We start from the raw sequence: 11,896 nt of genomic DNA on the forward strand, positions 1-11,896 counted from the left end.
AGGTTGAAATCTCATAATTTAAGAGAGAGTTGAGGTCTCATGTGGCTAATGTATAGTTAGTTCATCTCTCATTTTGTTGTACTCAATTATTGATGGTGCAACTTTTTGTGACAATTGTTGGATTGCTTATATAGCTTAATTTGCCGGTACTAGTTGGAATCGATAATTCGAGTGTAGCGGTAGAAACTTTTTGACACACTTGATCATCGTCCCCAACTTCGTCTTCCATTTTAGCACTTTTTGTAAGGGATTAATACTCCTTCTTTATGCCTTTGTGATTTTCTGTAAGGGAGTAGGACTCCTTGTTTATGCTTTTGGTGACTATTACTATACTTCTTTTTTTACAGCTTCTTAGAAATGATAGGGAGTCAATATTTTTCATTGTAAATTTGTTTGCTTTCTAATCTTAATAAAGAAGGGTTGGGGACTCGAAAATGCTCTTCCCACGTTCCAGTGGTAGTTTTTTTGAAAAAAAAAAGAGAAAAAAAATAAAAGGGTTGCTTGCATTTTTGTGGAAAAAATAGTTAGAAGAAAATGGTCTATTTCCTGTACCATTTGCTTGAACATGTCCATAAACCGAAGGGGAGCATGAATCCTGGCTGACGATACATACCAATGGCCGGAACGTCTCTGAAACCCCTGTCTCCGCCGGAATGGGAGTCGCTAATCGACGACTACAACCTAGGCGGCGCCGCCCGCCTCCAACGCTGGACCGGCGGTGCTCCTTTATTCGACCTCTGCCTCTCCTCCCTCCTCCGTAAAGATTTTCCCCTCCAACTCAAACTTCATATCCTCACTTTCCTCGAGCATCACACGCTTGAAGATTCGCCGCCGCCATCGTCCTCTCTGTCCCGCCTGCTCGATGCCCTTCGCTCCGTCATTCAGTCCCCCAATGACCCATTTTCTCTCAAAGACCAATTCCTCATCTCCACCGCCGCCATTTTCATCACATCGCTATTGGATAACAATGATTTAAGCAGCTGCGCTCCACTCAGTGGCCTCGTCGAGCTCTTGTTGACTATTATCAATCGCCCCAATCACGGCCTCGATCGGCAAACGCGCGGAATCGCGTGTGAGTGTTTGCGGCAATTGGAACTGGCTTTCCCTTGTTTGCTTTCCGAAATTACTCCCCATTTGTGGTCCTTGTGCCAAAGCGAACGGACCCATGTTTCACAGTGGTATGTTCTGTTATTGTCCACAACCATACGCAATATTGTCAAGCTGAAGCCGAGTGACACTATTGCGTCTATTAGTAATGCTACGGTCCCTTTAATTCCGTTCAATTTCCCGCAGTTTTTGATTGATGGGGTTGGTGCGGATTTCGTGTGGAAGGAGAAGGAGATTTGTTACAAGGAGCTGCGGAGAGTTGTTGCGTTTTTGCTGGAGTGCCCGCAATATTTAACTCCATATGGATTGGTGGAGTTTATGGCTGCTATTATTCCTGTAGCTGAAGAGCTAGAACTTCAGGCTTCTCTGCTGAGGGTGCAGTTCTCATGGTTGCTGTACACGTTCGAACCATTGCTTTGTCATGTTTTCTTGGGACTGTATTTGAAGTTTTTGGATTCTTTTGAAGGACAAGAATTTGAGGTATCTTCTCGCATATTGTTGATGTCGAAAGAATCACAACACCATTTGGTTTTTAGGTTGTTGGGACTTCACTGGATATTAGGCTTCTTTGCTTTGATAGTTGGTAAGGATGATACAAGAAAGAGAAGCATCCTTGACATGAGATTAAGCTTTTATCCTACAATTTTCGATTCCCTGGCTATGAAAGCCTTGAAGCTTGACTTGCTTGCATATTGCTCTAGCTTGCTCGCTAATCCTGGAGATGCAAGTGGTGTAAAGCATGTGGAGGCTGATAAGGAGGTGTATGAGGTGAAGCTATTCAAAGATGGCCTTGTTTCCGTGTCAGCTTTCAGATGGCTGCCTCCATGGAGCACAGAAACTGCAGTGGCATTTCGCACTTTCCATAAATTTCTGATTAGCGGATCACCGCATTCTGATGCTGCTGGTTCTTCAGTTGGTACTCTTATTGAGTCAAACATCTTTTACACCTTACAGGTATATATGCCTCATTGCCTCTTGAATCTTTGTTTCATCTTCTTTATCTCCCTTGTCGATTTCTTGGCTTTGTGAGCTGGCTCTTAGTTGTTTAATTTGTTCTTCAAAGTTTTATATGTTTAAGATCTGTAAAAACATCAAAATGGAGAGGATGATATTTTTACCATGAGGATTATGACAGCCTTTCTGTTGTGAGAATTATGAGTCTGGAGGAACCTTTAGCATATTTTGGTATGTAGATGGTGCAAAGAGAGGACTTACTAAAGAATATCACTTGCCTGGATTCTCGAGACTACTTTGCATATCTAGAAGTGGAAGCCTGAATTCTTTTGGAACTTGTATGCCTTCAAAGTTTCTATGACCAGTTTCAGCTGCAGAAATTGCCGGTTTTAAGAAAAAAAGTCAGTTTTAGAGAAATAGTTGTAGATCATTTGTCTGAACTATGTGGACTTAGTTCAAGCTAAGCCAATGTCGTAGTCTGGGAGCTCCAACTACAGCACTTTTCTGCTTGGTTATCTTTACAGTTCTTCTTTGCTTCTCTTTTTCTCCTTGCAGTGTTCCTCTGTTTCTCTTCTTTCAACTGTTTCCTCTCTTCTTTCTTGCATGCAAAGTGTATTTAGAGTTGTCCTCCACTAGAATCACTGAGACATTTAGATTCATATATTTCATATCACATTCATGCATGAAGACACGTATGCAAATCTCTAACTTCAGACTCTGTCTCTCTCATTCAGACACACACTCTGACTATTGCAGCTTCAATTTTAGATACTTCCTCCCAAAATGGAATATTTTTTAAAGAACTGCCCCCTCAATTGAAGTAATAATATGAGACCCACTAACTCTCTACAAATACATTTTAAGGGCAATAGTGTAAAAGGTCACAAAAATAACACTTTCTAAACTCTCATAGGGTGAAACTGGATCGAAACATTTGGGATGGAGAGTATGTATTATGAAAATTAATGGCAGAACTCTCTTCAAGACGTAGACCATGGGTGCTGTCTAACTGAGTCTTTTATTTTCTGTGCACAATAATCAGAACTGAAGGCTAAGACCTTAGTGCTCACTAGTTTCCTTTGGTGCCTCTCAACTATATATTAAGCTTGTTTAGAAGTTTGGAAATTAATACAATAACAACCTGAGGAAAGTTATATGTTGACTTCCTCAAAGCATTAAAGTAAGACCGATTTAGTAAATCATGTTTTGGTCAATTTAGATCAAATGCATGTAGATGTTTCAAACTAAAAAGGTGATATTATGGGGCGAGGCCCATACTCATTCCTATTAACTGATATGAAATTGTGTCTACCAAAGCATGTGTAAATAGAGGATGGGCAAAAGAAATTGCATAAAAAGCATGGAAGGCATGTTGACTTTTTACAATATCAAGCTTAGGTAGGCAACAACAAAGTGCTAATTGGTGGTTTTGGTCTCTGAATGTTCTTATAAATCTAATTTGATGCCTTAGTCTCATTAGGTAGCAATGCTTTAATGTGCTTGTGGTGGATATTTGAATGATTTTGGATGTTTCATGTGGTATTTCTTTTTTCTCCCTGATCATGAAATAAGAATGAAAGCATGACAAAACTTCTAGTTCTCTACATGTTCACTTAGATAGAAGAGATTCACCACTCTCAACTCATGTTAATATATTTTTCTTGAAAGCGCGGCAAATCTGATGTAAGTAGCCTTTGTGTGTTTGACCTGAAGCTTTGATATTCTTACAACTGGCAAGTACAGGCAAAGCTTTCCAGTGGTGCTTGCTTACATTTCTATCATGAATCTGCAACATAGTCCCATTTACCTTTTAATTTGCAGAAAATGCTGGTGGACTCGACTTTGGAATTCAAGGGATTAGTTCCAGTAACTGTTGCATGCATAGATCGCTTGTTGGGATGCCACAAGCATCGCTGGTTGGGAGAGCATCTTCTCAAAACTCTGGATAAGCATCTGCTTCCTAAGCTCAAAATAGATTATAGCCTGGGATCTTACTTCCCCATATTTGAGAGAATTTCTGAAATTGATAAAGTTTCACCTAGTGGGCTGTTAAATCTCCTCATGAGATTCATGGTTTTCCTTGTAAAGAAACATGGTCCTGATACAGGGTTGAAATCTTGGTCCCATGGCAGTAAAATTCTTGCCATTTGTCGAACAATGCTGATCCACCACCCCAGCTCTAGCTTATGCACTGGATTATCTCATCTTCTTGAATCTACTTGTCTCTATTTTCCTGATCTGGAGGTTCGAGACAATGCGAGGTACGTCTTGGAAATATAAGGAACATGGTTAAAGCTTTACTGCCTGGAAAAATGTTGTATTGGTTACCAGCCCAGGTACTTTATCTTTCCCATTACCTCAGCACTCTGAAATATTTTCTCACTGAATGTGGTGTATTGCAGATTTTACCTGCGAATGCTTCTCTGTATACCGGGAAAAAAGCTCAAACACATACTGAACACGGGGGAAAATTTACCTGGGATATCTCCATCCACTCATCCCGACTCATTCTTTAGTCTTCAGTCTCTTCAATCTTTCCCCGACCTTAAGAGGTCTGGCAGTATCGCTTCTTATATCCATATAAAACGTGTGATGCCTTTATTGGTGAAGCAGTCATGGTCCCTATCTCTGCCAAATCTTGGCATCAGTGCTGACAAACCTGGATTCTTTGAGGGCATCAGGGATAATGAGCCAACAAGCGAGGAAAGGGGCTCTGACATAAGTATGAATGACGATATTATCTCAGAAAGTGAAATACTTCAACAAAAAGTGCCTTTGCGCGTTATGGATGCAAAAATTTCAGAGATTGTGACGGTACTGAGAAGGCATTTCTCATTTATTCCTGATTATAGACATATGCCGGGCCTCAAGATTAAGATCTCCTGTAGTTTGAGATTTGACTCGGAGCCATTTGTTGGTATATGGGAAGTCAATACATCAGCTAATGTGTTGGATGAAGTGGACAAACTTCCTGCATTATACGCCACGGTTCTTAAATTTGCTTCTTCTGCGCCATATGGACCTATTTCGTCATTTCATGTTGCCTTCCTTCTTGGCTCACCACCTAAAAATGCTAAACCTTTGAGCCAAACCGATTCATTAGCTATTGTTCCAGTGGAGAATGGTCACCATGTCGAAGAAGATGACTTCATGGCTCCCGTATCTATAGAATTGGAGCCACGGGAACCAATGCCTGGTCTGGTTGACGTCTTCATTGAAACTAATACAGACAATGGTCAGATAATCTGCGGACAGCTTCATAGTGTCTCTGTGGGAATTGAGGATATGTTTCTGAGAGCTATTCTTCCAGATGATATTGCTGAAGATGATGCACCTCTTTATTATGTGGACCTATTTAATGCGTTATGGGAGGCCTGTGAGACATCATCTAGCACAGGTAGAGAAACCTTTGTCTTGAAAGGTGGAAAAGGGGTTGCTGCAATAAGTGGGACTCGGTCTGTAAAACTAATTGAAGTTCCCGCGACATCTTTGGTTCAAGCTGTTGAGCGTCATCTTGCGCCTTTTGTTGTTTGTGTTATTGGTGAACCACTTGTTGATATGGTGAAAGCTGGGGGTGTGATCAAGGACATACTGTGGAAGGATTTCAGTTCAGATTCTTCACTTGATGTAACTTGTTCACCAACTAGTTCTAGAGGGCCCCTTTATCTCAAGTACTTTGGCGATGAAGATGAGGGAGAGGGTCAAATCCCAAGTAGTAGGAAAAATATTGGTTACTTCCACATTTTGATATTTCTTCCACCAAGATTCCATCTTCTTTTCCAAATGGAGCTTCGAGATTTTTCAACTCTTGTTCGGATTAGAACTGATCATTGGCCATGCTTAGCTTATGTTGATGACTATTTGGAAGCTTTAGTTTTGGACTGAAGCTCGTCTTGTACTCCAAAGTGATTGTCTTCTGTTCATTCTGCCTTTGAACTTAAGATCTTCGCTTGAAATTCTTTTATTCTTGCCTCAAAGAATAAGGCCTTTTTGTGCTTGAAGTATGGAACAGGTAGAGCACTCTTTTCTGTCCTTTTATATGTTTGACATTCACGGTGCTCTTAACTTGCTATAGTGGCGATGTACATGGAACGGTGATTTTCAACTTCTTATGATTCAGATGCATGCACCCCCGCCTGATGAAAAGGAACCTTCAGCAGAGCTTCTTAATTCACTCCTACATTGAAAATGATCGCACAGGTACAAAGTGGACAGTGTGAAACGTAAAGACGCAAAATCAAGATCCAGATCAAGCCATGGTTTCTAGCTACAGTAATCATATAGTATGAGTTACGTGTGGAAGAGAGACGATGGTGGAGAGGAAAACCAGGGTATCAGATGACGACATGACATTGATGAAGTAAGATTTGAGACATTATGGCACTAAAAATTGAACTCATTTTTATTAACAAGCAAGCGTATTACAAGGTCTCAAGCATCTTGTGGCGATCTGCAGTTGAGGTTCCCTGTGCATAAAGTATTCGATTGTATACACTTTAATAGTATATCTTCATTTTAGAGTCAAATGTTGCTTTCTCTTTGAGAAAATTCATGGACGCGAATTATTCAGACAGACGTTTCTTTCGCGTCTGTCCGATGAGTTTGATCTAGATTTTAGGTTCTGTGAAAATTGATTGTTCCTTTGCATTGAACTTCCGGAAGTCGTAGAATGTATGACTTGTAAACAATCTGATACACTTGAAAGTTGAGTTGGAAATTGGAATAAATTGAAATCTGGGATTGAATGTTTGAATATCAATAAATCTGTCCTTTGTACTTTTATTGGGCCTTTAAAGTCGAGAAAGTAGAAATTTGTAATAGAATTAAAACTTGTGTGGTGGTAAAAATTATTGAGAAATAGATAAAAGTTGAATTAGGAGTGCTCGGGAAAAAACATTTTTTAAGAAAGAATTTAATTAATCAAGAATTGTATTGTCCATGGGTTAAAAGATGTTTTTTTTTGGGTTAACATTTACACTTGTCATTTGTCAGTATTACTTTTTTTTTCCCAAAAATAGTAAAATTTATGTCAATTAGTATTTGTGTTTATTTATGTACAAATAACTATCATTTATATTATTAAGTTACTAAACGCTAATAAAAATTTAATATTTAATTAAGTTAAATAGTGTGACTGTTCGTGGTTGTATAACAAATAAATTGGCCAAATTGCAATTTTCCCCTTGTATTTTCTAGAAATGATTGAAAATTCTTTCGTGTTCTCAAAATACTCAAAATCCCCCTTATGTTAGAAATTAACTGAAGGTGGCATATACACGCGCCTGATGCATGCGGATTTGATCTTTTTCTGGATTTTGACCTTTTTTATCCATAATTAACAAAAATACCCCTATTTAAAATTATCATGGTCAAATTTACTTATTTTAACGTTGTCTTCAATGGTCTTTTTCCATTTTCATCCATCCTAAAAAAAATAATTTGTTCTTAAATGTATTTATAAATATTAAAAAACCAAAAAAATATAATTATTTTATAAATTTGTAATTTAAATTAAAAAATTAAATTAAAATAACAACACGAATATAATATACTAAAGTTTTTTTTTTCAAATATAAATGTCAATATCAATATAAGTGTTAATCAATAATAAAAATAGTATTTTATTAATTAGTTTAAATTATTATTTTGTTTAATATTGATGCGTGTGAAAATAGCACAGATCCAAAGAATATGAATTATTATTCAAAATTTAAGCCGAAGCGTGTGGGTATCCTGAGGAAAGAATTTGCAAAAAAAGATGTGCAAAGGTGCCATATGTGCATATAAATGTAGTTTTCTGTTGATCCTCTTGGGCGATGTCCTCTGGTGGTATCCGAAGTAACCATCTAAGAAACAGTAGTAGTTGTGCCCTGTAAGCTTTTCAACCATTTTATCAATAAAAGAGGGAGAAATGATATTTCCCAGTAGCCTATTAAACACCCTATAACCAATACAGGCCCGCCAGCCCGTTACTATTTTAGTGGGAATTAGTTCATTATGATCGTTAGTTACTACTGTCATCCTACCTTTCTTAGGTACACATTGAATGGGGCTTACCCACATGGAGTCGGAGATAGGGTAGATGATACCTGCAGCGACCCACTTAAGAATTTCCTTTTGACCACCGCTTGCATGTTGGGATTCAACCTTCTTTGTGGTTGTGCCCATCCTCCATCAAAATCTTGTGCGTGCATGTGAATGGACTAATCCTTTAATTTCAGCAATTCTCCACCCAATAGCTTTCATATGTTCCTTCAACACTCTCTTCAACTTCTCTTCTTGAAGATTTGCCAAACCAGAGGAAACAATTACCTGTAAGGATGCATCTTTTCCTAAGATGACATGCTTTAAATGAGATGGTAGAGGTTTGAGTTCTAGAATTGGGGTTTTCGGAATTGATGGTTTCAATTCTGAAGTCTTCGGTCCATTCATCGGTAGGAATCTCCTTAGCCTTGAAGTAGTCTCTTATCTCCCAGCTTCCAAATGACAAAGAGCCTCAGTCTATTCTTTCTTGCTCACTTGCGATTCAAATTTGTCAGAATTCATAATGCAATCATTGATGGATTTATAACTTTGCTTAGAGTCACACAATCTTGCTTTAACATCTCAATACAATCAATTGAGAATGCTTCGTGATAACAGTTTTTGGATGTTTTATTGCTTTGAAAACATTGAAAACCATTTCCTCACATTAATTCTAAGTGTCGGTTGACCTTTTTTCACATCAATTAAAGCTTTGCCCGTAGCTAGAAAAGGTCTACCTCAGTATTGTATTCGTGTCTTCTTCTATGTCTAACACAACAAAATCCAAAAGGGATGAAAAGGTTTCCAACTTTTACCAATACATCCTCCACGATCCCCCTAGGATATTTAATACTCCTATCGGCCAATTGCAGTGTCACTATAGTTGGTGTAAGCTCATTCATTCAAAGTTTTGCAAAACCTGAATAAGACATCAAATTAATGCTAGCACTTAGAACACATAGAGCTTTAATCGAAATTAATTTGTCCTATAGTGCAGGAGATAGAAAAACTCCTGAGATCCTTGAGTTTTGGTGGAAGTTGGTTTTGTAGGATCACCAAACATTCTTAATTGAGCTTCACCGTCTCTCCATCTTTCCATTTTCTCTTGTTGGAAATCACCTCGTTAAAAAACTCGGCATAGCTCGACATCTGCGAAGGAAAATCAATTAGAGGGATGTTAACATGAATCTTTATTAATAATCTCTAAAATTTCCCAAATTGTTTATCCAAGTTAGGTTTCAGAATTCTTTTGGGATATGGGATATAAGGATGAACAACATCTAGATTGAGTTTGAGAGGACTTCGTTTTGTTTCCTCTTGGGGTTCCTCTTTTTTCTGAACTCGTGTTTCCTCCACTTGCTCTTTCGGTGGCTCATCCCTAATAGTCTTACCACTTTCAGAGTGATTGCATTGACTTGCTCCTTGTGATTTTTTCTTGGTGTCACTTGGAAGTTGACCCTCTTTCTTTGGGAGGCCGGGCTTACCAATTGTCCACTTGCATCTCTAGGGTCTGGATTCGAGTGGTTGCTGCAATGATGAAATTGGAAAGCATATCTTTGAAATTTCTTTTCTTCTCTTGTGGAGTTCGTTGTCGTGGTTGATGATATCCCAGGGGTCCTGCTGATTGTTACTCCATGAAAAATTTGAATGACTACGCCATCCCGAATTGTAAGTGTTGGAGTATCGGTTGAAATTAGACTTGCCATGAGAAACAAAATTAGCATCTTCACTAAAAGCATTCGGGTTCCCTACCTGGCAATCTTGACTTAAGTGCTGAATTTGACCGCATGCACCACAAGGTCCTATTAGTGTGTCATTCCAGATTGCCAGGTTATCCAGTTTTCGTGTGAGCAACCATTGAGCAGACAATGTTGTTACTGTGTCAATGTTGTGAATGTTGGCTACTCTTTTGTCAGTTCTCTCTTACCCATAGGAGTACGGATTAGTTGCTATATCATCAATGATGTTGAATGCTCCTGGCGACAGTTTCTTCATAATAGTGCACCTGCAACTACATTAATGGTAGCTCGGTTAGCCAAAGTGAGACCATTATAAAAAGTTTGTACCTGTCGCCACACGGGTAGCTCATGATGAGGACATTTGCTAAGCATATTGTTGAAATGTTCCCATGCATCATACAATGACTCCCTATCTAACTGCGCAAAGGAAGTAATGTCATTTAACATCTTAGTAGTTTTAGCGGGAGGAAAACATTTAGCAAGAAACTTCTGAGTTGATGCAACCCATGTAGCGATACTACTAGCAGGTAAAGACTGAAACCAATCTTTGGCGGTATCACATAATGAGAATGGAAAAATCCTAAGTTGAACAATGTCATCACTAGCACCATTAAACTTAAAAGTATCACACATCTCAAGAAAATTAGCAAGATGTTTATTAGGGTCCTCGTCAAGCAAATCAGAGAACTGCACACTTGATCGAATGATTTGAATGATGGCTGGTTTGATCTCAAAATTGTTGGCTTGGACAATAGGGTTGGAATGCTGGACATTGTCCCATCAGATGTCAGTAGTGAATACTCTATTGTTGGTCTTTCCACGACTTCTATGTGTTCCATAGTGGTCTCAAAAACTGCAAGTTGTTCTTTTGTATGGTGCTTCCACTATTTTCAGCTTTTTTAACGGTTTTTTTCTATCGGTGGAATGTTCTCTCAATTCTTGGGTCGAATCGCATGAAATCTCCACAGTTGCTTCGTGTCATAATGCTGTTAACCAAAGAAAGAGACAAGGTGAAGTAAAAAAATAAAAAAAAAATTCAAATTAACCAAGATTAATGAGTTTTGGTATTATTTCAAATTAAATCCTCATCAACGACACAAAAACTTGATTGTCAAAATATGTATGGATCACTAGCAAGTGCACTAGCTATCAATTAATATACTAAATATCCTTCCCATAAGGATTTAAGTGAAGCAATTAGCAAAACTATAACTAATCTATGATTATTTGGACAACCGTGAATCAAGTGATGAATTAACTACTACCACTTGAAAGGATCGTGTGGTACGGCCTGAGAACGCGCTAGCGGAAGCAATAAACAAAAATGCATAATAATAAAATTTGAAGCGTAAAAACAAACGAATCCCAAGGGTGTACCCTTGGAGTTCTCGGGCGTTCAATGTAGTATGAAAAATTACGCAACAATAAAATATAATCATACGAGGCTATGATTGGAAAATAAAAGTAGAAGCGGATTAAATTCAAAATTTACCTCTTAAATTTCGAGCTTCCGACCAGTTAGTTTCGTTGAACATTCACCCGAGATCCCAATAGAGGAATCCTCTAAAAATGATCCACACCACACCGGAAAACAAGACCTTGATTCCCTTGCTAGAAGGAATCAAGATCGAAAAACTCACCCTAGGTGAGATGAAGGGGGCGGCCGAATTCATGGTGATGGTGGAGTAGGCTTTTTTTTTTTTTTCTTGTATTGTGTAATGGATTATTACCCTAATAATCATACACAAAATATATTTATACACCTTGAATAGATAAATAAGAATGTGTCTAAATACATTCTATTATAAGGTAACTCTTCAATCTATTCCAAATAGAGAAAAGTCGAACTATGACCAAGCTAGCACTTTCCAGAAATGCAATTCTTTGGTCAACTTTTCCTCCATCAATGCCGAAAATTTTAACTAAATCCAATTTAATAAAATTCATTTAATTGAGTCCACTAGGTATTTAATCCAATTAAATACTCAAGCCCAAAGTGCCTCTTATTAATTAATGAAATCCAATTCATTAACTAAATAAAGACAAGTCCAATTTAAATTAATCCAATTAAT

At 38.1% G+C, this 11,896-nt stretch overlaps 1 protein-coding gene across 2 annotated transcripts; it reads left to right on the forward strand.

Annotated features, from left to right (window-relative positions):
• Nucleotides 514-6,813, forward strand: LOC105159805. 2 transcript variants are annotated; one of them, XR_847629.2, is made up of 4 exons: nt 514-2,061; nt 3,883-4,322; nt 4,464-6,073; nt 6,182-6,813. XR_847629.2 is itself a non-coding variant. In XM_011077004.2 (3 exons), the coding sequence occupies exons 1-3, from the start codon at nt 616-618 to the stop codon at nt 5,944-5,946; spliced, it is 3,369 nt and encodes a 1,122-aa protein (XP_011075306.1). In that variant the 5' UTR covers nt 514-615; the 3' UTR covers nt 5,947-6,813. The 2 variants fall into 2 exon arrangements, 1 of the variants encoding a protein (XP_011075306.1); XM_011077004.2 differs by having other exon boundaries at nt 4,464-6,813.

The sequence above is a fragment of the Sesamum indicum genome, linkage group LG4 (genome assembly GCF_000512975.1).
Source record: "Sesamum indicum cultivar Zhongzhi No. 13 linkage group LG4, S_indicum_v1.0, whole genome shotgun sequence".
Lineage (NCBI taxonomy): Eukaryota > Viridiplantae > Streptophyta > Magnoliopsida > Lamiales > Pedaliaceae > Sesamum > Sesamum indicum.

Bases quoted from the DNA above. Each gene is read 5' to 3' on its own strand.
- LOC105159805 (XM_011077004.2), top strand. From the start codon at position 616: ATGGCCGGAACGTCTCTGAAACCCCTGTCTCCGCCGGAATGGGAGTCG. The intron at 2,062-3,882 runs GTATATATGCCT...TTTAATTTGCAG, and splicing joins ACATCTTTTACACCTTACAG to AAAATGCTGGTGGACTCGAC. The intron at 4,323-4,463 runs GTACGTCTTGGA...GGTGTATTGCAG, and splicing joins GAGGTTCGAGACAATGCGAG to ATTTTACCTGCGAATGCTTC.